The 20,949-nt window shown below is 42.9% G+C and overlaps 2 protein-coding genes across 5 annotated transcripts in view; both read right to left on the reverse strand.

Moving 5' to 3' along the window:
• Positions 1-14,235, reverse strand: part of NRP1 (neuropilin 1) — a 140,054-nt gene extending 125,819 nt beyond the window's left edge. For 3 of the 4 annotated variants that reach the window (XM_007104622.4, XM_007104620.4, XM_007104619.4), the window contains exons 1-3: positions 14,128-14,234; positions 13,011-13,530; positions 9,475-9,649 (exon numbers count right to left, since the gene is read on the reverse strand). In XM_007104622.4, the coding sequence (XP_007104684.1) occupies positions 9,475-9,649; positions 13,011-13,083 (248 nt within the window). In that variant the 5' untranslated portion in view covers positions 13,084-13,530; positions 14,128-14,234. Of the gene's footprint in view, positions 1-9,474; positions 9,650-13,010; positions 13,531-14,127 lie in introns of all 4 variants that reach the window. The other variant, XM_007104621.4, reaches the window with a different exon arrangement.
• Positions 13,877-15,224, reverse strand: LOC112066468 (alanine and proline-rich secreted protein Apa-like). Its single transcript, XM_024129586.1, has 3 exons — positions 14,858-15,224; positions 14,528-14,674; positions 13,877-14,340 (listed from the first exon to the last, which is right to left on the reverse strand). Exons 1-3 carry the CDS (start codon positions 15,222-15,224, stop codon positions 13,877-13,879), a joined length of 978 nt encoding a protein of 325 aa, XP_023985354.1.
• Between the last annotated feature and the right edge of the window lie 5,725 nt (positions 15,225-20,949).

Raw genomic sequence — 20,949 nt, forward strand, 5'->3', positions numbered from 1 at the left:
GCGGAGCACAGGCTCCGGACGCGCAGGCTCAGCGGCCATGGCTCACGGGCCCAGCCGCTCCGCGGCACGTGGGATCTTCCCGGAGCGGGGCACGAACCCGTGTCCCCTGCATCGGCAGGCGGATTCTCAACCACTGCGCCACCAGGGAAGCCCAAGATTTTTATTTTTTATTTAAAAAAACTTTTTTTGGAGTAGAGTTGATTTTAAATGTTGTGTTAGTTTCTGCTGTACAGCAAAGTGAATCAGTTATACATGTACACATACCTACTCTTAAAAATTCTTTTCCATTATAGGTCATTATAGAGTATTGAGAAGAGTTCCCTGTGCTATACATTAGGTCCTTATTAGTTATCTATTTTATATATAGTAGTGTAGATTTTTAGAAGACTGCAATTATGACACACTTAACCAGCCAATTTATTATAAGAACATTCAGAAATTCTTGTTGGCTGGAATACACGTTGAGCATGAGATACCATCTCTATTGTGGTTGTGTGCCGTGCTCTTGAAATATTTATTTGTCTCCTCCCAAGGATGCAGACTTTATTGTTTACAGTCTGAACTTATTTTAAGGAAGAAAACCTGCGGATGCAGTTCCTGTTAGAGTAATACCTAGCCTTTATTTAACATATTTATCTTGTATTCCTAAGATATTTCCACCTACATTATCTCATCCACGTTGTGTTATTAAGATTGGGAGAGAAAGGAAAGCATTTTGTTTTCTTCAGAAAGAGAAGGAAAAAGATTAATTGGGGCTTCCCTGGTGGTGCAGTGGTAACCAAGCCATTCATAGATTGCAACCGCCCCCCCCGCCCCGTATGACCTGTGTCCTGTCTCATAGATGGGAATGCACGGCAGAGGGGCAATTATAAGCCACGTCCCTAATTCTCGCCAGAACACTTTTTCACAGGGAGCTGCTAACATGATCCCCTGACAATCAGAAATCCCCAGTTCGTGTTAATGAGCTAACACACACATCAGGCACGATGCTAGCACAGCTACAGAGGGAAATGAGGATGTGCCTTGAAGGACTGAACCAGTGTAGCCTAACGGTTACTCAGTACGGGCCTCAGCCAGGGACAAAGAAATTGGCACTGGAATAAAAGGTAAGGAAAATGCAACTTTTTTTCCTTGGAAATAAAAAAAAAGGAAACTTCCAATCAGTGCTAACTCCCCCCACCCCCTGCCCCTTCCCTCAGCTTAATGTCAACAACCTTCGATGAAAAATCAAGTTATGGGCTACCCCTTGTAGGTGCTACTACGCCTATAAAACAACATAATCCTGAATCAGACCAAGTCAACCCAGTGCCACCAAGGATCCGGGTCCTTCGTTGTCTTTGAGTCAAGAGTGTGTTCTTTCTTCTTTAAATTTGGAAATTTAGTGCTTTCTAATTTTGTAAAGCTATCTAGCCAGGACTAAGATTTTGACCACATCTTAACTTTTCCCGTGCCATTTCAGTGACCAAGGGTATCTTACACAATAGCAAGCTTGCTCACAGCATCTGGTGGTTACAGAGTCAGATGAGGACTTGAAATCGTGACTACACTGACTGGCCTTTGCCTTCTCTGGCTGTTCTAAAGAAATGTAAGAACTCGAATGGGGAGATATGCAGCATCCTCTTTCAGACGGGACTTGGCTGTGCTCTCCGTGACATGCCAATCTGTCACAGAAGCAACAAGCCATCACCTCCAACCTGTCTGGCTGCTTGTACAAGTGTCTGAACAGATAAAAACAAAATACTCTGGAGCATTGGTTTCTTCTCAAAAAACACTCTTCTGTTTCTCATAGGGACCCAATGCCCTGAGCAAACATTCTCTCTTTAACCCTTACAGAGCCACTGTGGCCAATACAAGTATCGAAATCTTACAAATAGGGGAGCTGTGGGAAAGCAAAAACTTTCCTGCTATTTGCCTGAAATTAAGTGAATGAGGGGTGTTTGGAAGAGAACCCAGTCTTCTTACTCCTGGGCTTGTGAGGATCTGGTATACAGCTGGTACAGCTGGTATCTCATATGTCCCTTGAACTAACTGTATAAATGGAAACTTTGTGCTGCCTGGTTACCAGGCCTTCAAACAAATATTGTATTTATGTGTGTGTTGTGTTTTCAAACTCCATCAACCGAAGGAACCAGAATTCAGATACACGCCCTGCCGCATCCACTGCAAATTTCATTGCTAAGACAAGTTTTGACTCAGTGGAAAATCATCAATTTGTTGGAAGTTTCTGTGCACAAGGCTTCACTTAATCCAAACTAAGAGTTTAAAAATTAAGTCCTTCCTCAGAATCAGCTGGTTTGTATTTAAATTTTTGTGTGTTTCATAGAAGAAAATGACTGCTAAAAAAAATGTACTCTAGTACTATTTCATTCACATTTTCGCATTCAAAAAGCATATCCCAAGCCCCTTCAATCACAAAGATGGAAAGATATTTGGTGCAGCAGCTGAGCATATGGGGTCAGTTAATTTCACTTTTCTAAGCCTCAGTGCTATCATCTGCAAAATAGGGATGATAAAAAGATTAAGTGAAAGGAAGTCAGACGAAACACAGAGTGTTTAGTGAGCACATGGCATCCATAGAGGACTAAGCAGCAAGAACCAGCCACGACGACTCCTTTCTATCAATGTTACGCGGCAGCCTGGATGGGAGGGGAGTTTGGGGGAGAATGGATACATGTATGTGTATGGCTGAGCCGCTTTGCTGTGCACCTGAAACTATCGCAACATTGTTAATCGGCTATACTCCGATATAAAATAAAAAGCTTAAATAATTGAAATTAAAAAAGTTTTAAAATTAATAAATAAATAAATATTCTACTGATGATTTAAATTAAAGGAGAAAAACCACATTGACCACAAATAAGATATAAGATATGTGCAATACAGACCTGGGCTTGATGAGGAGAAAAACTATGTTACCAGCAATTGAATCGACAGAAGCCAAAAGATTTTTTTTTTTTCCCTCTCCATGCTTCTGCAGAATTTAGTAGAATTCTGAATGAAAGCAGTTCACCTTCTGTGCTATCTGTAAAGACTAAATGACTTCAGCCATAAGCCATCATAATGTGTTTGGTGTACTTCACAGCCAACCTGAGGGTTGTCCTGACCTTGTGTCATCCTAACTGACCTGGATACTGGACACAGTTCAATCAACCAGGGAAGAGCAGGAAAAATCTTCTTTGGAGGTGCTATGTTCTGCCAGGTCACTGACTCCTACAGTCAGGATTGATTACAAACACCCAATTAAGAGGCATTTGGAACCTGATCTTGAACGCTAATCTTGTCTCTTGTTTTTCTTCAGGCTTAATGATCAGCCTTGATGAATACTACAACGACCATTAGTTAAGTCTATTTTATAGTCTCCCTCACAAGCACACACACGCACATAAGTGTGTGTGCTTCTCCAAAGGATGTCAGCACGCATACAAGTAGCATGTTTTATGCTGGAAGGAAAGGAGCTGATAATACGCATGCCGGCTGCAGGCATATGTCTCCCTTGGATCAATTTTGAAGTACCGCCTCCCCAAAGTGAAATCTGGTTGGAAATGCCATGCACATGTTGATTCAATTGGATAAGATTTCAACTAATCTTCTCGTAAAGGTTGCTTCTTTCAAATTACAGAAATGCCCAACACACGACAACCTTGTAATACTCAAAATTCATTAGGATCCAATGTGATTGCTTATAGGAAGAAATAATAAAGGAAATTAATTTTATTAAACACATGGAGTTCTATTCAAATTAAATCAGCGCTAATGCGGAAAGAAATCAAAAGGAAGAAAGTAGATAATTATCTGCTTGAGCAGCAACCAAGGATGCTGCAGGTGGTAGCAACCACACTGACCTCCGCTGTTCCGAGAAGAGTTCATTTTTACCCACTCAATAGTTTTTTTATTGAATTTAGCTTGGTGGTGGTGCCTCTCACGTTGCCCATGTTGGGAAGTTACTTGAGATCAAAATCAGCAATGAAAAGATGAGGAAAAATAAAGCAAAGGAAGATCGTTCTGAATTTGCCTGGCATAAAAAGCAGGCTCTTGGACGAAAAACTTTGTGTTTATTTTAACATAACTGTAGTATAAGCAAGAAATATATTTCTATAGTAGTCACCGAAAAACAATTAGAAAAAAATGCTTCAGTAAGACTGTTTTTGGATTAGAACAGTACACATTTTTTTCTATCCCCATTCCAAAGAGTTTGGCGATCTTCTAAGGATAGTACATCCAGACTTCAAGACTATAGATGAGTTTTGTCTGATTTTGAAATTTATAAAAACGGAATCACACAAGTCAGGATGGCAGCTGCCCTTGAGGCCAAAGGTCAGAAACTTAAAGCGGACAGGAGGTGGCCTCTTCCTAGGGAGCTGGAAATGTTTGCTCTGGTTCAGTTATATGGGTGTGCTCACTTTGTAAAATTGTATCAAATGTTACACTTACTTTGTATATTTTTCTAGATATAGATTATAATTTAATATACTTTTATATTTAGCATAGAAAAAAGAGAATTACTTTGGCAAAAAATACCCACTGTTTTCCATAAAACAAAGTCTTTGTTTGCTTTGGTCTAAGTGATGCTCTAAAACCCAAGGCTGGGACTAGGGGTACGCCCATGCCTCAGATACAAAAAAACTCACTAATCAGGATAAATAATACTTTAATGCAATTTTTAAAAATTACAATTAATGCAAAAGTCCATGCTGAACAAAGTAAAGATCAAAACAAAAAATATAACTTAGGGAAACCAAAAATGGAACTTATAGTCCCCAAATTCCCTATAACAACAAAGTTACCATTGTATAATTACATTTTCAGGAATAATCAGATTTGAGGAACTAAGGGAAGATTCATTTTCATTCAGTGAGTTTATATTCTATGAAAATAAATGGTGTTTCAAAGTTTATAAGAGCTTAGGAAATTTTAAAAGTAGCATTAAAGACAATGTGTGATTTATTCCAACAAAATCCCCAGACTTGAGTATCGTCTCTATTTAATTACAGTTTTATTGTGTTTAAGCTTCATATGAAGTTACAAGAGTGAAATCTTCCTTTGACTGCACCGAATTAAGAAAAAGACACCAATTTATTGGTTACACAAAGAAAAGGCTACAAATCTTAATGATAGAAAAGCATTTATGGGATGTTAGCCTTGCGTCTTGGTGAAATCCTACGAAACAGCCCTGACAAATCAGGCAGTGAAGTCAGGAAGTTGTCACTCAGAAGACCTCCCTTCTCCCGCATCACCACCACCTTTTTAGACTCTCTTTCTGGAGCTTCACATTCATTTCCCTAATGTTTTTAACCCAATGTCTGTGAAATTTTTATTGCTCCCCAGATGACATCTGATCTGAATGTAACCACACACCTCTTTGCTCAGCAGTATTTGTCACAAACCATTATAAATTATCATGCTGATAGTTTGCATTGCTGGGAAACCGGAAAAGCTCCATAAATTCTAACTACTGTATCAATGACATTCTTGTTTATTATGCAGATATAAAGTTTTATGAGAGTCAAGATGGCCACTTTACCACCGAAGGAAACTCCACTGGAGTAAGACCCAACCAGCTCAGTTTAAGTACTGAAAACCATTTTCAATGCACAACGAACACTGCCTTCTGACCAACACTCTGCAGGTGGGTTTTCCTTTCTTTTCTGCTTTTAACTCTGCTTTGACACTTCACAAGCATGGAGGAGTTTGCTGGTGCAAAAGAGAGAAATCAGATTCCTCCTTTTCTTCTCCATTCAGAACATTCTATAGCCACCTCTGGTATCAACATCACAATAAAACCAGGCAGACTAGTTAGCTAGAAATCCCAGCCCAAGATTAGTCTGCAGACAGATGATCTATGGCTCCAAGGATTGACTGATTGATACCACACCTTGTTCAATGAAAGAATTCAGGGAGTTCTAATATTATGTTTTTGATGCTTATTTGTAATGAAACCTGATTCAGGGGTGGCATACACATGGATGGTTGAATTTTAAAGCTACCAGGCACAACCTGGACATTCATTTTCCTTAAGGAAATATCTCCACCCCCTGCCCCAACATCCACTGTAAAAACCTTTTTGTAAGGTTAGCACACGTTAATTATGTACTGGGCCAGTCCTGGTGTTCTTCACATGAAAATTTGTGATTGTGTGCATTTCACTGTATGGTTAAAATTATGAGAGAATATTTTAATTTCATGATAAAGAAGACAATAAAATAGAAATAAAAATATTTTTCCTACCAGAGCTTGGCTATTTAATTACTTATTTATTCCTACACTCTAAGAAACAATTGTTTACTTGGGTCTCCAGGATGTTTTGCAATAAGCAAATTGTGAAGGAATCAATTTCTTGAGCTTTCCCATTATGAAAGCTGACTATTCAAATACCGACAGTTTCAAGAGAAATGCGGGATGTATTATGTGCGGATCATCCCCATTATTGGATTAACACATTTAGTTTGCTTAGTTTCCTATGTCCAGATGTTCTAACAATCACCAAGTTGTTAAAGATATCCTAAGAATGATAATAACGGCTTCTGAGAGGAGCTTCTAGCTTTTCAAAGGGCTTTCATATGCACTACCCTATTTTATCTTACTATAAAACGGGAACAGCAAGTACTTTTTACTGCTATTAGACATATAATATAGCTGAGACAAGGAAAGACAGTAAATATCTCAAATAAGACAAACGGCTTGTTCTTAACAGAAATGATAAGTAAAAGCTTACCAGTTCTCTGAACGTGATGTGTCATCTCAAATACATTTTTGGAAGTAGCTTAATGTAAACTAAAAAACCCCACAATCCACCAAAACCCCAAAATCTATACTTGTGCACATCCAACATAAACTTTGGAAGTCTATGAACTTATTCCTATAGGAGTTTCTGGTGCTTTCCATTTTGCTAGGGAATTCTAACCCCCTGTAGATTTTAAAGCTGTGGATTCTTCTCACAACCAAAAGGAGATAATTGTGCCACAGGTGTAGAATTTTCAGTTGCAACCTTCAACAATAACCAGGAGTCATGTGGACCAGTCAGGAAAGATAGTGATGGCAAATGTCTTAAGTTGGTCTTCCCATATCATTTTTGGAATTTTCATTGATAAAACAATCAGGGAGCACCACTTGAAAACATGGCACAAAGATATTTTCCAGGGCCATAATCTCCATTAACCACATCAAGCTAAAGGTATCAGCCTTCAAGACTGGGCATGAGATGGCTCCTTCACAGAGAACAAATACTCACTTGCTACAATTAAAAAAGCCACCTTATTCTGTAGCATTAAAAAACAAAAACAAAACTCACCATCAAAATTACAGCAACAATCTTCTTGGCCTTGTCAGTTTCTTGCTGATATCACTTAAATGGTCCCTTACTCTGAGTTATAATTATCCCTTTTCTTCTCATGTTTAAATAACAAAACTAACAAAAAAGTTTGCTCCCCCCATCCTACCATACTCTATACCTCACATCATGATATGGCAGAGAATTATTTAAGGCTTGCTGTGTGCCAGACACTTGTAAACACTTTCCACACATTATCTCATTCAACTGGCTTCCCCTTACACTCCTATGCAGTTGGGTGCTGGAGCTGGCTCACACCAGCTCACAAGAACCAGATGTACACACTTCTTTGCAAGTCTGTGCACAGTGACATCACTGTAGCTTGAAACTGGCCATGGTAGGAATATTTACACTACAGAAATTGGCAAATATCACAGATCAGGACTTGACCTATCCCCTCCCTAGATCCAGTTGTTAACATTGACCAGCACACCACTGCTAATAACTATTCTGAATTCCTTAACTATTATATTACATATATACATGGTCAAAACTCTCAGATCAGGAATTAGTAAGCATGAGTTTACTGAAATCTAATAGCACCTTATTTTGAGGAATAATGTTATTACTTGAGTATGTTTTACCAGAGTTTCTTAAAAATATCTCCTATAGCAGTTTAAGTATTGGCAAAATGCAAAACATAAAACAAAACAAAATAAAATGAAACGGAAAACAAGTCTCCAATTTGTCTAGGTGATTGACATTGTAAAAACCACCATACAGAACACTGGCCAAAAAAAAAAGAATTCCCTGTTTCCAAGAAGTTACTGGAACACTCTATTAATGGCAACTTTCACACAAGATTAAAAAGTCAATATAATGCCCTGAAGCACTTCTGAATGGCAGAACAAAGATTCAACTGAAATTGGCATAATTTTACCTGCTGTAGTGTCCCACTGATTATTTGGAAATTGACCAACAGGACATGAATGTATGCTAATTCTCCAGGCACCAGATGTTGAATTAACCAGATGACCTCCTCTCCCTGACCATGAAAAACTAGTTTACCCCACCAAACCAACAGGTTCTTGAGGACTTCTTGCAGGTGGGAATATTTTCATACTATTCTTTTCTTCTCTAAAAGGGTTATGTGCTGGCAAAGAAAATATTTTAAATAATGAAACTGACTCATTTTAAAACTTGGGAAAACATATCAGTCTTTGAGAAACACTTTAGAAGTGAGATTTAAATAGACTGCTTTCCTTTGCTAAAACAATTTATATATCTAAACATCATTGAAGGTTGATATTCAGGTTCAGGTCTCTGGAGAATACACCATGTGCAGTGTGCCAGAACAGGATGACATAGATAAGACAGAGACAGGTGGTCTGCTGCATGGATGTCCAGTGAGAAAAGCAAATTTGTATCTGAGTGGACTGCCGCTTGCAATGTTAAAACATACTTTCCAACTGTGGAAAGCAGAACCTACACACAGTTCTTTCATACGAAGTGAGGAAATATAACTTAGACTGTCCCTCCCATCTATAAATCGATGCTTAGTAACTTAACCATAGAAGGAGAGAGGAATGCTAAAGCACATGAACAAACATTATATTCATCGTGAATTAACAGTTCTTTTAGCATTTTCCATAAGAGACTTGCAGTCATTAATCTACTATAAAAATCCCTTATTAGACTTCCCCTATATTCCTCATTTTTTTTCAATGACAATTTGCTTGGTCATGTCAAACTCAATAAGATAAACACAGTTCTTAGATCACAAAACATGCCCCAGATTTGTTTTAAAAAAATACCCGACCTCACCGTCTGCCAATGCACTATTATGAGAGTGACCTATGATATTTAATAAGAACTCAAGTGAGAGTTTGGGTTTCTAATTCTTCACCTTTCCAGGAAAAAAAGACACATATATACACATTTCTTAACAAAAGAGTTCCAAAACCAAAAGTGTTAACAGGAAAAAGAGTATGAGAAATTACACATTTAAATATAATCTCCCTGGTTTAGGGAACTCTGAAATCACTTAACTTAATTTAATTTCCATACCATTGACACATGATCTGGCCTAGATCAGAATCCCTCCTGGATCCATTTACATTCTAGGTGGTTCACAGACTCCCCCCCCCCATAGACACCTGCGCCCACTAGATGGTGCTGTGGCGCCCTGTTCAAACATTCTCACTTACTTGCAGTCTCTGTCTTCCAAATCGAAGTGAGGGTTGAAGTTAATCATAATTCTCTGATATGGGTCAGGAGCCTGAATCAGCCATTCACATTTTTCACTTGGGTGATAAGAATGAGGATAACCAGGAGATGTAAGGTACCCGGGGCTTTCAATTTTTATAGTATCTCCACATTTATCTGCAATAAAAATAATATTTTAGTAGACCTTTTCCTGACAACCAGTTAGGTATTCTAAATTTACATATAAATGACCGGTTATTAAACACTCCATAACTTTTTAAGGGGAGCTCCAAGAGGCGCTTGCAGGTCCTTCAGGTGGCGCCAATATCAACACGCCACCAAAGGACACTCTTTGATCTCAGGAAGTCGGTTCAGGAGGAAAGTGGACTGAGATCTGATAGGACTCCACCCCCACCCCACACAAAGTTCCCTCCCAAGAAAAAGGTCTTCTAGCATTAAAAACATTAAGTCCACTCAATGGATGTTAACATGGTCCCCAGGGAGCCTCTGCTAGACTTAATTATCCCCCCAGAAGTGTAATCGCATTAAGGAGCAAGTTCTAAGTGAAGGCGACTAAAAGATGCTATTTGACCCTTTGTGTTGCTTTTTGATGATAAGCCTGGCCTGTGTCATTGATCAGTGGGGATTGTCATCCAGGATTTCAATTGGCTTAAAGCCAAACCTTTTGTTGTTGTTGTTTTATCTGCCCATAAATCTAAGTGATTTTGAGTTATCTCTGCTTTTGAGATCCAGATCCTCAGAGAACAAAGTATATGTGGCGAAGCAGAAGTAATTCTGCTCTACTGCTCCAAGTTGCTCAGTCTTGGAGACCAGATCAAAGTTAACTGGGCAGAAAGAAAAATAAATAGCTACACAGCATTAATTCTAATTACCTACATGTTGGAAAAAAGCTCCACCACACGGCGTTCCGGGTATCACATATGATGAGCTACACTGTCACAGTTTAGGAAAGGTGAGCTAACAAGTTTTGAGCCCTCCTTTCAAAAAACCCAAAAGCCAAAGTGATTCACTGAGAGCCAAAGAAACCAGTCTCTGGGCTGCTTTATTGTTCAGTGTGGACCCTCATTGTCACTTTTAATGATGGATTTCATATTGGAGAGCCTCAGCCTGCAATGCTGCCACATTTACTGATGCTTAATTTTGAGCAATAAAAATTTGGTGCATAAACTATGTAAGAGGAACAGGTATGAAAGCAGTGAAATATGTAAGCCTATCAATCACAAATTTTCAGTAATGGTATATATAGATTTTAATATTGCATCTAATAGATTCCCTGTGGAAAGAGAATGGCATTCTTTGCTCTCAGCATGAATTTATAAATCTACAGAATTTTATTACAGGAAAACCAGGTCAAATGGAAATGAAAGATGAAGTGCACATCAAAAATGCATAAAGCTACATGCATTACAGAAATCATTTCCCATAAATTAAAAAGAAGACAATATAAATTACATTGTTTTTCTCAATTGCTAGATGTTTTTGACTTTGTTTCTTAGACTGGGGGTAGCCTTATATGGGTTTCCTTTGCCTTGGCTTTTAGAAGCTTAAGGTTTGCCAAGAAGAAATGATGTTGTAACCAGAGTTCAGAATCTCAGCTAATGATCATATTGGACTCTGTCATGTGATTCTGCCGAGGCTCTTGCATTATTTTAAATGTGCAGAAAACTCGGAAAGCGACCCCATCTCATTAAGTCTCCTCCAGCTCTGTACAAACATCATGGCAGCGTCTGGCATCTGTTAGACGAGTGAAATAAAACAGCACTGCTTGTAGCCACTCGACAGAGTCACTTCAGAAGACATTTAGGTGGATTCGGTACCACACCAGAGCTCTTTAATCTGTGACTTCTGAGAAAGTGACAGTGTAATAAGATAATGTGGACTCCTAGACTCCCTGGCTCTGTTAAATCTCTCTAACAGTTGATTAAGAAAGAGCAGTTTCTAATGATTCTGGACCATTAGTCCTAAATAAGGTTAATGAATTAATTTAGCAGACACGGGTACTTGGAGGAGGTGTACATGGCTGGAGGAGGTCTGTTGAGCTACAGAGGCATTAACTGGCTCTGGTCACTGCAAGCACAGCAACATGGGTTTAACTAGTCAAGTCACCGATTGAAGCTCAGGGTCTCAGCATTCCCCAGATTTCTGCGAAGAAAATTAAGAAGTATATATATTTCTTATGTCTGTACTTACACATACACCCACACACACAGACATATGGAGCTCACAACCTAAAGTCTGAAAGCTATTTGCATTGGATTTCAAATCCATCCTATGAACACCACCACTGATTTAATCTCCAGAGTTGTGCAGGCAGAGGTTGGGTTACTGTAATTTCTAAAGTCTGACCACTTGAGCTCTTCCAATTGGAGTGAATGTTATTTCGTTCCCTGCCAGACTATAGAAAGATGCCATCATCCGAGGTTCATTAATAAATTGAACTCCACATTCACAATTGTGTGTGTGTGTGTGTGTGTTTTGCTTCCAAGTGTATCTTGTAGAACACTGCTTGGTAGCTGTTGGCGAAATCACGAAACCTCCAAAAAGCATATTAGAAAGATTAACTTCCATCGTAAAGATGTGATTTACATTCCTCTCCGTATGAACTCCTCCACTTGTGGTCTCTTATTAAAACAATATACCACCGTAAGTAGCGGATGGTCTTTCTTTCTAATTACTCTGATTGAAATCTAAGCCAGACAAAAGTAAATATTTGATAATTAGTTAATAATAATTGCTGAAGACTTACTGTAAAGATAATGCCATCCCCTTGCTTCCACCTACTTTACAGTGTAAGTCAAACATGCCTACAACCAGATCCCATTTTAAAACACATTATTTAGGTTACAGGATACTGTTTATAACCCAGCATGGTCTTCCATTTACTTAACAGTGAGTGGTTTTAAAAGCTAAGTGGAAGCTGCAACTAGGTTGGGGATTTTCAGATATCCTGGTGCCTTACACTGTATATATCAGATTCCTTTATTGACACGATGTAACTTTCATTCATACTCCGGACGGATCAGGGCCATTTACAAAAGCGGAGGAGGGAGTTACATCCACCAGCAAACCGCTATCTCCTGCAGGCACCCACCAGAGGAAACAGTTCGGGGGAGCTGCTCGAGAACCGGGAAGTTCTCCTGGTAAAGTGTTCATTAACTTTCAACAGCCATCAGATTTTTGAAAGGGAGTCTCATCTAATTGCCTTTGGGAGGAAACATTATTAAGATAATTGGTGTGCTGCTCTGGGAAGGTAAGCAGTTCTGCCCTGTAGCAGAGAGAGGAAAACCTCCACGGCCAAACAACCAACTTCAGTAGAGAGTCAGAGCACTTGAAATCTCCCTGCCCTACACCGACTGATCTTATTGCTCGATTTCTCCGCCTGGATAAAAGTTTCCTTCGCCCAGGAGGCGGCTCTCCCCGGTGGATTCAGGCAACTGGGCGCGGGTCCGGGGTCCGGACGCGGGCAGCCTGGAGCCGGGTTCACCCCCGTGGCCGCGCGTCTCCGCCTGTCACTTACCGTTGCGAAAAGCGCCGGCCGCCGAGAGGACGAGGGCGAGCTCGGCGCACAGGAGCGGCAGCCCCCTCTCCATCCTCCCTTCGCTGGGTTCCCGGGCAGACGCGGGAGAACCGAACGTGCAGGGAAAAACAGAGCACCGGGGCGATCTCAACAATCCGGAGCGCTTCCACTCCTCCCAGAGCTGTAAAATCCTCAGTCCGTCTTGGAGAAAGGAAAGCGGCGAGGCAATGCCGTGATCCGAGAGAAACCCTCCTCTTTTTGTGTCTCAAGTCGCCTGCATCCTGTCATTTAGCTCCGGTTTCCTCTCTCTTTTCCCACACTTGTTCCTCTTCCAGGAGCCACTGCCCGGGCCATGTCTCAAAAAAAAAAAAAAAAAAGAAAGGGGGGCGGTGGTGGGAGGAGGAGGGACGTAGAGAAACGCACACCAAAGCCAATTTCCAGAAAGAAAAAAAAAAAAATCCGGCTTGTTTCTGGACCCGTTGGAGCCGAGGAGCTGGCGCCCAGGGGAGGTCCGAGGTGTCTGCGCGAAGGAGAGGAGCAAGCAATGAAAAGATGAGCGGGAGACAGAGGACTTTCACCAACTGCACCCCTGCTTCCCCCACCTCCTCCTCCCCTCCCCTTCTGGAGCCCTTCCCTCGCTTCCTCCCGCCCCTCTCCCCGCACGGGCTCGCCAGCAATTGCCTGACAGGAGACGGGGAGGAACAAGTTTCCCTCCGTGTGCGTTCCCCGTGCGTCTGTCCGTCTCTCCCGCAGGCCCTGTTGGGACCTTCCCGGGAAGGGAGGCGCCGGGGGTCCGCGCCCGGGGCGGGCTGGCGGGTGTGTCTGGGGGACTGGGCTTCGAGGTCGGTGGCAGCGCCGGGGTCGAGCTAGCCAACCTCGGCGTGCTCGCTCGGACCCCCGGGGAGGAGCGAGGCAGCTCGCCCAGGATCTTGGGGATCCGCCGCCGAGGCGTGCGGGGCGCTCGGGAGGTAGCGGCAGCTGCTCGCAACTCCGAACGCCCGGGAGGCGCCCGGGGCGGCCGGGTAGTGACCTGGGGCAGGAGCAGCAGGGCTCCCCTGGACGCTGCGGGTCAGGCCCGGAGGGGCTGAGGAAAGCGCGGCAGGGGTGGGGAACGCACCCCGGAGCCGGGCGAGGGTCGGCAGTGTCGCTGCCACGTAGAGCCGAGTCAGTAGATTCGCGCGGGCGAGGCTGTGCTGCAGCCCCACCCGGCCTCCCTGCCCGGTAAAGGGGCGCGCTGCTGGGCGCCTGGCGTGCTCGGGTGCCCGCCGCGCGCCGCGGGCTCCATTGTTACCCGAGATCTGGTGTCCTCTCCTCCGGGTCAGAGGGCACCCTGGAGGGTGGGAGCTGGTGTGTCTTCCAGCTAGGGGGCAGTCGTCGCCCGACCCCGCCCAGCATCCTGACTCGGAGCCCAGGTGCTCGGGGTTTGGAAATTAGGGGTCCAGGGCCCCGGGTTCCTGTGCAATCCGGGGGAGGGGAACAGTGGCGGGGGCGGGGTTTGCTCTCGGCAGGGCTCTCACGGTACCAGCTCAGACCACAGGCCAAGGTCACGCCGGCCCTCCAGCTCCTCCCCACCTCCGCCTCCCACGGCGGCGCGTCCTCACTGTGGGCTGGATGCCCCCCAGTTCCATCCCCGAGGGCTTTCCGGGAACTGCTGCAGAAAGCCTCTGCGGATAGGAACAGCAAGGACATTTCAGGGAACAGACAGGTTTTGGCAGCGGATCAGGCCCTTGAGAGGAGTAAATGCCCGCGGACCCCCTCCGAAGGAGTTCGTGGGGAAGGTGAAAAGGTCAGACGCCCTCTGGGAACGGCGTTTCTGCACACACCCGAAAGCAGAGCCTTATTCCTACCTGGCGCAAAGAGCTGGCAAAAGAGATTTAGGAATGTTGGCAGGAAGACTCTGGTCAAAGGTTTTGGCGGAAGAATAGGGGCGGGACGGGAGAGCGGAGGCCCAGGGCGCGCGGGCTCCGGGCGAGGGCTCAGCGCTCGCGGGAGGCGGCTGGGCGCGGGGGCGCGCGCCGGTTGGGGTGCAGGCGAGCCCCGCGCGGTGCAAAGCTGCGCCCCGGGCTCGCCCGCCCGCGCCCGGGGAGTCCCCGCCTCCAAGCTGGAGACCAGCACCCAGGGCGCCGCGAGTCGCCCTGCCCGCGAGCGCCTGTTCGCCCTCACTGGTTTCCTCCTCGGCTGTCCCACCCCGGACGCGGGGTTGGAAGGGGGCATTACGAGGCCGGGAGTCAAACGCCTGGGTGGAGCGGAAGGGGCAGTGGCGGGGCGAGACAGGGCGCCAGCCGCGCCCCACGCAGACCCCGGGGAGTCAGCGCAGCGGAGGGAAGCCCGGGCGCTTGGCTACCGCGAGCGCGCGACGCCTCCTCCCCGCCTTCCTCTCGGTCCCCGGCGCACCCCCGCCAGTCCCAGTCCCCGGCTGCGCGGGGCGAGCGGCATCATCAGATTTGGGGTGACCCCGGGCGACCTTAGCCCGAGGCTCGGAGGGAGAGGCGCCTCTCTGAACCTGGCCGGTTGACAGAGAAGGCGAACCGGGCGGCGCAGCGCCCGGGCGTCCTGGAGTCCAGGAGTCACGGCTGCCCTCCTCCTTCCTAGTGGGAACTGCGCGGCCGCGCTTGGTTCGGGAAGCGGTTTTGACCCGTCTGTGCCTCCGCGGGGTGAGCGAAGGGGCACAAGCGGAGACTTGATCTGTGTTGTTTTTAGAAAACTGCCGCCAATCTCTCTTCCCCTTTCCCTGCTGAGTGTGCATTTCCCAGGCTGGAGCCACCAGCTAACAAATAAAGCCACCAGATCCTGCACTCAGAGAGGCACTGCCCTCACTCCGCAACCTCGCCCCCGGGCTCCCTCCCGCCTTTCCCGGGGAAGGGCACCTCCCGCGGGTCGAGGCGCAGAAAACGTCTGTTTCTTTCTTGTTTCCCAGCTGAGCATTTTGCCAGTCTTTCTCCAACCAACTAATAAGACACGCAGTAGGTACTCTGGGGGAAATATCATATTTAAGTTCTGCCTCTGATTTTTCTGGTCTCAGCTGATCTGAGGCTTTTCTGGACTCCGGAGTTTCCGCACGCAGTACTGGGTAAGGGGAGCCCTACCGCACTGATTGATAATTGCCCGCTAGTGGGTTGGTGCAGAGCAAATTGTCCTCGCTAACAACCTCTTTCCTCTGCTGTTGGATTCTACTAAGTGCAGAAAAGGGTCAGTTTTAGACTTCTGCAATTCCCCTGCAAAGGGAGACAGACCGACCTTTACTTGACGTAAGTGATAGACAGAGGAAGAGTTTGGCAGTATTCCTAGGTTGATTTTATTTTGGTCTTGTGAACACGTCATTCTTCCGGACACCACAAATCCCCAGACTAGGTAGGACCCAATTCCACTGAAGGGAAGATTCTTCACACCCGAGTGCCAGTCAGAAGGCCCTGCATGGGCAGTGCCCAGCGCAATGGACTCCCATGGAGGGGTTGCTGCGGGAAGAAGGCCCTTCGCTTCTGTCTCCTGAGCAGGGCTGGAACCGAGGCCCATCATTAAGAACAGCCTGGGTGCATACAGAGTGAAGTGAGTCAGAAAGAGAAAAACAAATACCTTATGCTAACACATATATATGGAATTTTTAAAAAATGGTTCTGATGAACCTAGGGGCAGGACAGGAATAAAGAGGCAGATATAAAATAGCTAGCTAGTGGGAAACAGCTGCACAGCACAAGGAGATCAGCTCTGTGCTTTGAGACCACCTAGAGGGGTGGGATAGGGAGGGTGGGAGGGAGATGTGAGAGGGAGGAGATATGGGGATGTATGTATATGTATAGCTGATTCACTTTGTTACACAGCAGAAACTAACACACCATTGTAAAGCAATTATACTCCAATAAGATGTTAAAAAAAAAAAGAAAGAATAGACTGAGTGGTAAATGTATGGTTTCTTTCATCAAGCGCTCATCAGTTTGTCAAAAATAAGGTGAGAGCCGTTGCTCCCAGAAGGCCATTTGAGCCGCTAACGTCCTCAAAGTATTTCAGGTTGGTGCATATGGAGACTGGTATTTCAGATCTGTATCAAGTCTAGTCAAGTTTTTTAAAGCATCAAATCCACATATTTCAGAAAAGCAAGGACACAACATATTTTTAGTAGGAGCTAACCTACATTTGAAATGTAAGAATGGAAGAAGTGAAACAGAAAAGATTAAAAATTGGAATTTAATTTCCTATTATTTAAAATAATTCTATTAAAAATAGCACTGCTGTTAAATGACTATCATTCAAGGGGTGTCTTTTGGACCTCATGTAGAGCTGTCTCCTTCATTTGGATTGGCAGAGGAAGGAAGAAAATCAACAAATGAACTTTTACTTTCTGATCCTTCACTTTGGGCGTTTTAAAAGTTACATTGAAAATTCTTTAAATATTGGAGAAAAGCCTGCCATCAAAGTTTTAAAACAAAGTTACACTGTAAAGTTTCTATAATACAGTACATGCAGATGCAGGAAGACAATGCTAAATTTTGAATCATGTTACTGAGTAGATTCACAGTATTTGTTGGTGTTAGACATTAGGGCTAGAATTTGAAAACTATTATTTGTCTGAAAGAATAATCTTAGATTATTCTGCCTTCATTGAATTACTTTTTAATTATAAAAATTAAAATAATAATAACCAATAGAAACACTCATAAAACCAATAAAAACTTCATTAGAGAGCCTATTCAACTTCTCAAAAGGACTATTTTTAAGTAGGACAATCTATAAAATATAATTTGAGCAATCAAATAAGGAAAGGCTATCTCAAAATTTAATCATAGAAAACTAAAATTCTAAAGAATTTTAAAAATCGGTAAAAACTAAATTAAAACTATCAACAAGCAATGGCCAAAAAAAATTCTAAAGAATTTTAAAAATCAGTAAAAAATAATTTAACAACTATCAACCAAAGGGGGGAAAAAAAAAGAAATCACAAAACCCACAGTTAAGTTGAGCTGAATTTATCCTAACAGAACTTTATTTTGTATTCTTAGTAGATGGCTCTAGCTATTTACATGAGAATGGGGCATGAGTGGAGCAAGGGAAGAAGTGAAGAGACTAGTTAGGAAGGAAGTAAAAGAAGACCATGAACAAGGATCATGCAGTGGAGATTGGAAAAGGTTGTATTCCTGACATATTTAGAAGGTATAATCAACAGGACAGATGATGAGATGGATAGTCCAGCGAAGGAGAGGGTGTTCTCAAGGATGACTGTTAAGATTCCAGCTTCCCTAACTGGACGGGTGGTAGTGATAGCCTTCACTTAGGCATGGAGCACTAGACTAGTGTGGAAGGAAGATCATGAGTTTGATTTGGTCCAGGTTCAGTTTTTAGTCTCTTTGAGATAATCAAATGAGTCAGGAATATGGAAGAATGGTTTGGATTGGAGATACGTATTTGTGGGTCACTGATGTATATTGAGAATGAGCAGCTGGAGAGGTAGAGGGAAACCAGTAGAACATCAAGTCATAAAAGTCAGGCAGAAGAGGAATTTCTAAAAGGAAGTGCTAAGCAAAGGAGTTGAATAATGTTGACAGTTCTAGTTGGATGAGGACTGAAATACACTTGAATATAGTGGCTTGATGGTTATTGAGGATTAACTTGAGCAAGAGTCATTTCAGGGGAGTAAGGGAGAGACAGGACTAGGGACCAGGTTGGAGTGGACTAGTGGAAGTGGAAGTGAAGTGAATGGAGGTAAGGAAATAGGGACAAGGAGTAAAGGTCATTCTCTCTGAAGGTTCCTACTGAAGGGAAGGAGACAGACAGTAGTTCTGGAAGGAAATGGCGTGGAAGGAGGTTGATTTTTTTTTTCTTTTTTGTTTGCTGGGGTACTCTTGAACATGTTTTTTTCCTCAATTTTTTTAAACTAAAAAAACAAAACAAAACCAAAAAAAACCAGTTGGCCTATTTCTCCCACCCCCACTTCCTCTAGCAACCACCAGTCTGTTCTCTGTATCTATGAGCTTGGTTTAGCTATTAGGTTATTTATTTTCAGATTTCACATATAAGAGAGGTCAGACAGTTATTTGTATTTCTCTGTCCGACTTATTTCGCTTCACGTAATACCCTCCTTCCTTGTTGTCACATACGGCAAGATTTCATTCTTTTTTAATTGCTATTATTCCATCTTATATACATATATGCATATACCACAATTTATCCATTCAAACATCAATGGACACTTAGGTTGTTTCCATACCTTGGATATTGCAATTAATGTTACAATTAGCATGCAGATGCATATATCTTTTCAAGCTAACGTTTTTGTTCTCTTCAGATAAATACCTTGGGGTGGAACTGCTGGATCATATGGTAGTTCTATTTTTAATTTTTTGAGGAACCTCCATATTGTTTTTCATAGTGACTACACAAGTTTACATTCCCACCAACAGTGTGCAAGGGCTCTCTTTTCTCCACATCCTCACCAACACTTATTTCTAGTCTTTTCAATAATAAGCATTCTAACAGATATGGGCTGATATCTCATTGTGGTTTTGACTTGCATTTTCCTGAAGATTAATTATATAGAGCATCTTTTCATGTACCAGTTGGTTTTATGGTTTCAGGTCTTACATTCATGTCTTTAATCCATTTTGAGTTAATTTTCATGTATTGTGCAAGATAGTGGTCTAGTTTCATTCTTTTGCATGTGGCTGTCCAATTTTCCCAATATCATTTATTGAAGAAATTATCCTTTCCCCATTGTATTTTCTTGGTTCCTTTATCATAGATTAACTGACCATATAAGTGTGGGTTTATTTCTGGGCTCTCTATTCTATTCCATTAATATATCTGTCAGCTTTTATGCCAATACCATACTGTTTGGGTTACTCTAGCTTTGTATTATAGTATGAAATTAAGGAATGTGATGCCTCCAGGTTTGTTCTTCCTTCTCAAGATTGTGTTGGCTATTTGGGGTCTTTTGTGGTTCTATACAAATTTTAAGATTGTTTTATTTCTGTGAAAAATGCCATTGGAATCTTGATAGGGATTGCATTGAATCTGTAGCTTGCTTTGAGTAGTGTGGACATTTTAACAATATGAATTCTTCCATTCCATGAAAATGGAATATCTTTCCACTTATTTGTGTATTTTTCATTTTTTAAATTAATGTTGTATAGTTTCCAATATACAGGTCTTTCACCTCCTTGGTTAAATTTATTCCTAGATGTTCTATTTATTTATTTTTTGATGCAATTGTAAATGGAATTGTTTTCTTTCTTTTTTAAATGTCTATTTATTTATTTATTTATTTGGCTGTGCTGGGTCTTCGTTGTGTTATGTGGGATCTAGATCCCTGACAGGGGATCAGACCCAGGTCCCCTGCATTGGGAGCACAGAGTCCTAGCCACTGGACCACCAGGGAAGTCTGGACTTGTTTTCTTAATTTCTCTTTCTGATAGTTTATTATTAGCATACAGAAACACAACAGATTTTTGTGTATTGATTTTGTAGTTTGAACTTAACTGGATTCTGTTTTGGTTTTTTTTTTGTGGTACGCGGGCCTCTCACTGCTGTGGCCTCTCCCATTGCGGAGCACAGGCTCCGGACGCGCAGGCTCAGCTGCCATGGCTCATGGGCCTAGCTACTCCGCGGCATGTGGGATCTTCCCGGACCGGGGCTGGAACCCGTGTCCCCTGCATCGGCAGGCGGACTCTCAACCACTGCGCCACCAGGGAAGCCCCTGAATTCTTTTATTAGTTCTAAGTTTTTTGATGGAGTCTTTAGGATTTTCTATCATGTCACCTGCAAGTACTGACAGTTTTACTTCTTCTTTTCTATTTGGATGTCTTCTATTTATTTATTTATTTTTCTGTGCCTAATTGTTCTGTCTAGGCCTTCCAATACAATGTTGAATAAAAATGGAAAGGGTGGGCATCCTTGTCTTGTTCCTGATCCTAGAGGAAAACCTTTCAGCTTGTCACTGTTAGGTATGATG

This window comes from Physeter macrocephalus, chromosome 11, assembly GCF_002837175.3.
Source record: "Physeter macrocephalus isolate SW-GA chromosome 11, ASM283717v5, whole genome shotgun sequence".
NCBI classification, from domain to species: domain Eukaryota; kingdom Metazoa; phylum Chordata; class Mammalia; order Artiodactyla; family Physeteridae; genus Physeter; species Physeter macrocephalus.

Excerpts from the sequence above, each read along its gene's own strand:
- LOC112066468 (XM_024129586.1), bottom strand. The coding sequence starts at position 15,224 with ATGCCCCCTTCCAACCCCGCGTCCGGGGTGGGACAGCCGAGGAGGAAA. Across the intron at positions 14,675-14,857 it reads TTGCCAGCTCTTTGCGCCAG|AGGCTTTCTGCAGCAGTTCC; the intron begins GTAGGAATAAGG and ends TCCTATCCGCAG. Across the intron at positions 14,341-14,527 it reads CTGTGGTCTGAGCTGGTACC|GGTGCCCTCTGACCCGGAGG; the intron begins GTGAGAGCCCTG and ends CCCACCCTCCAG.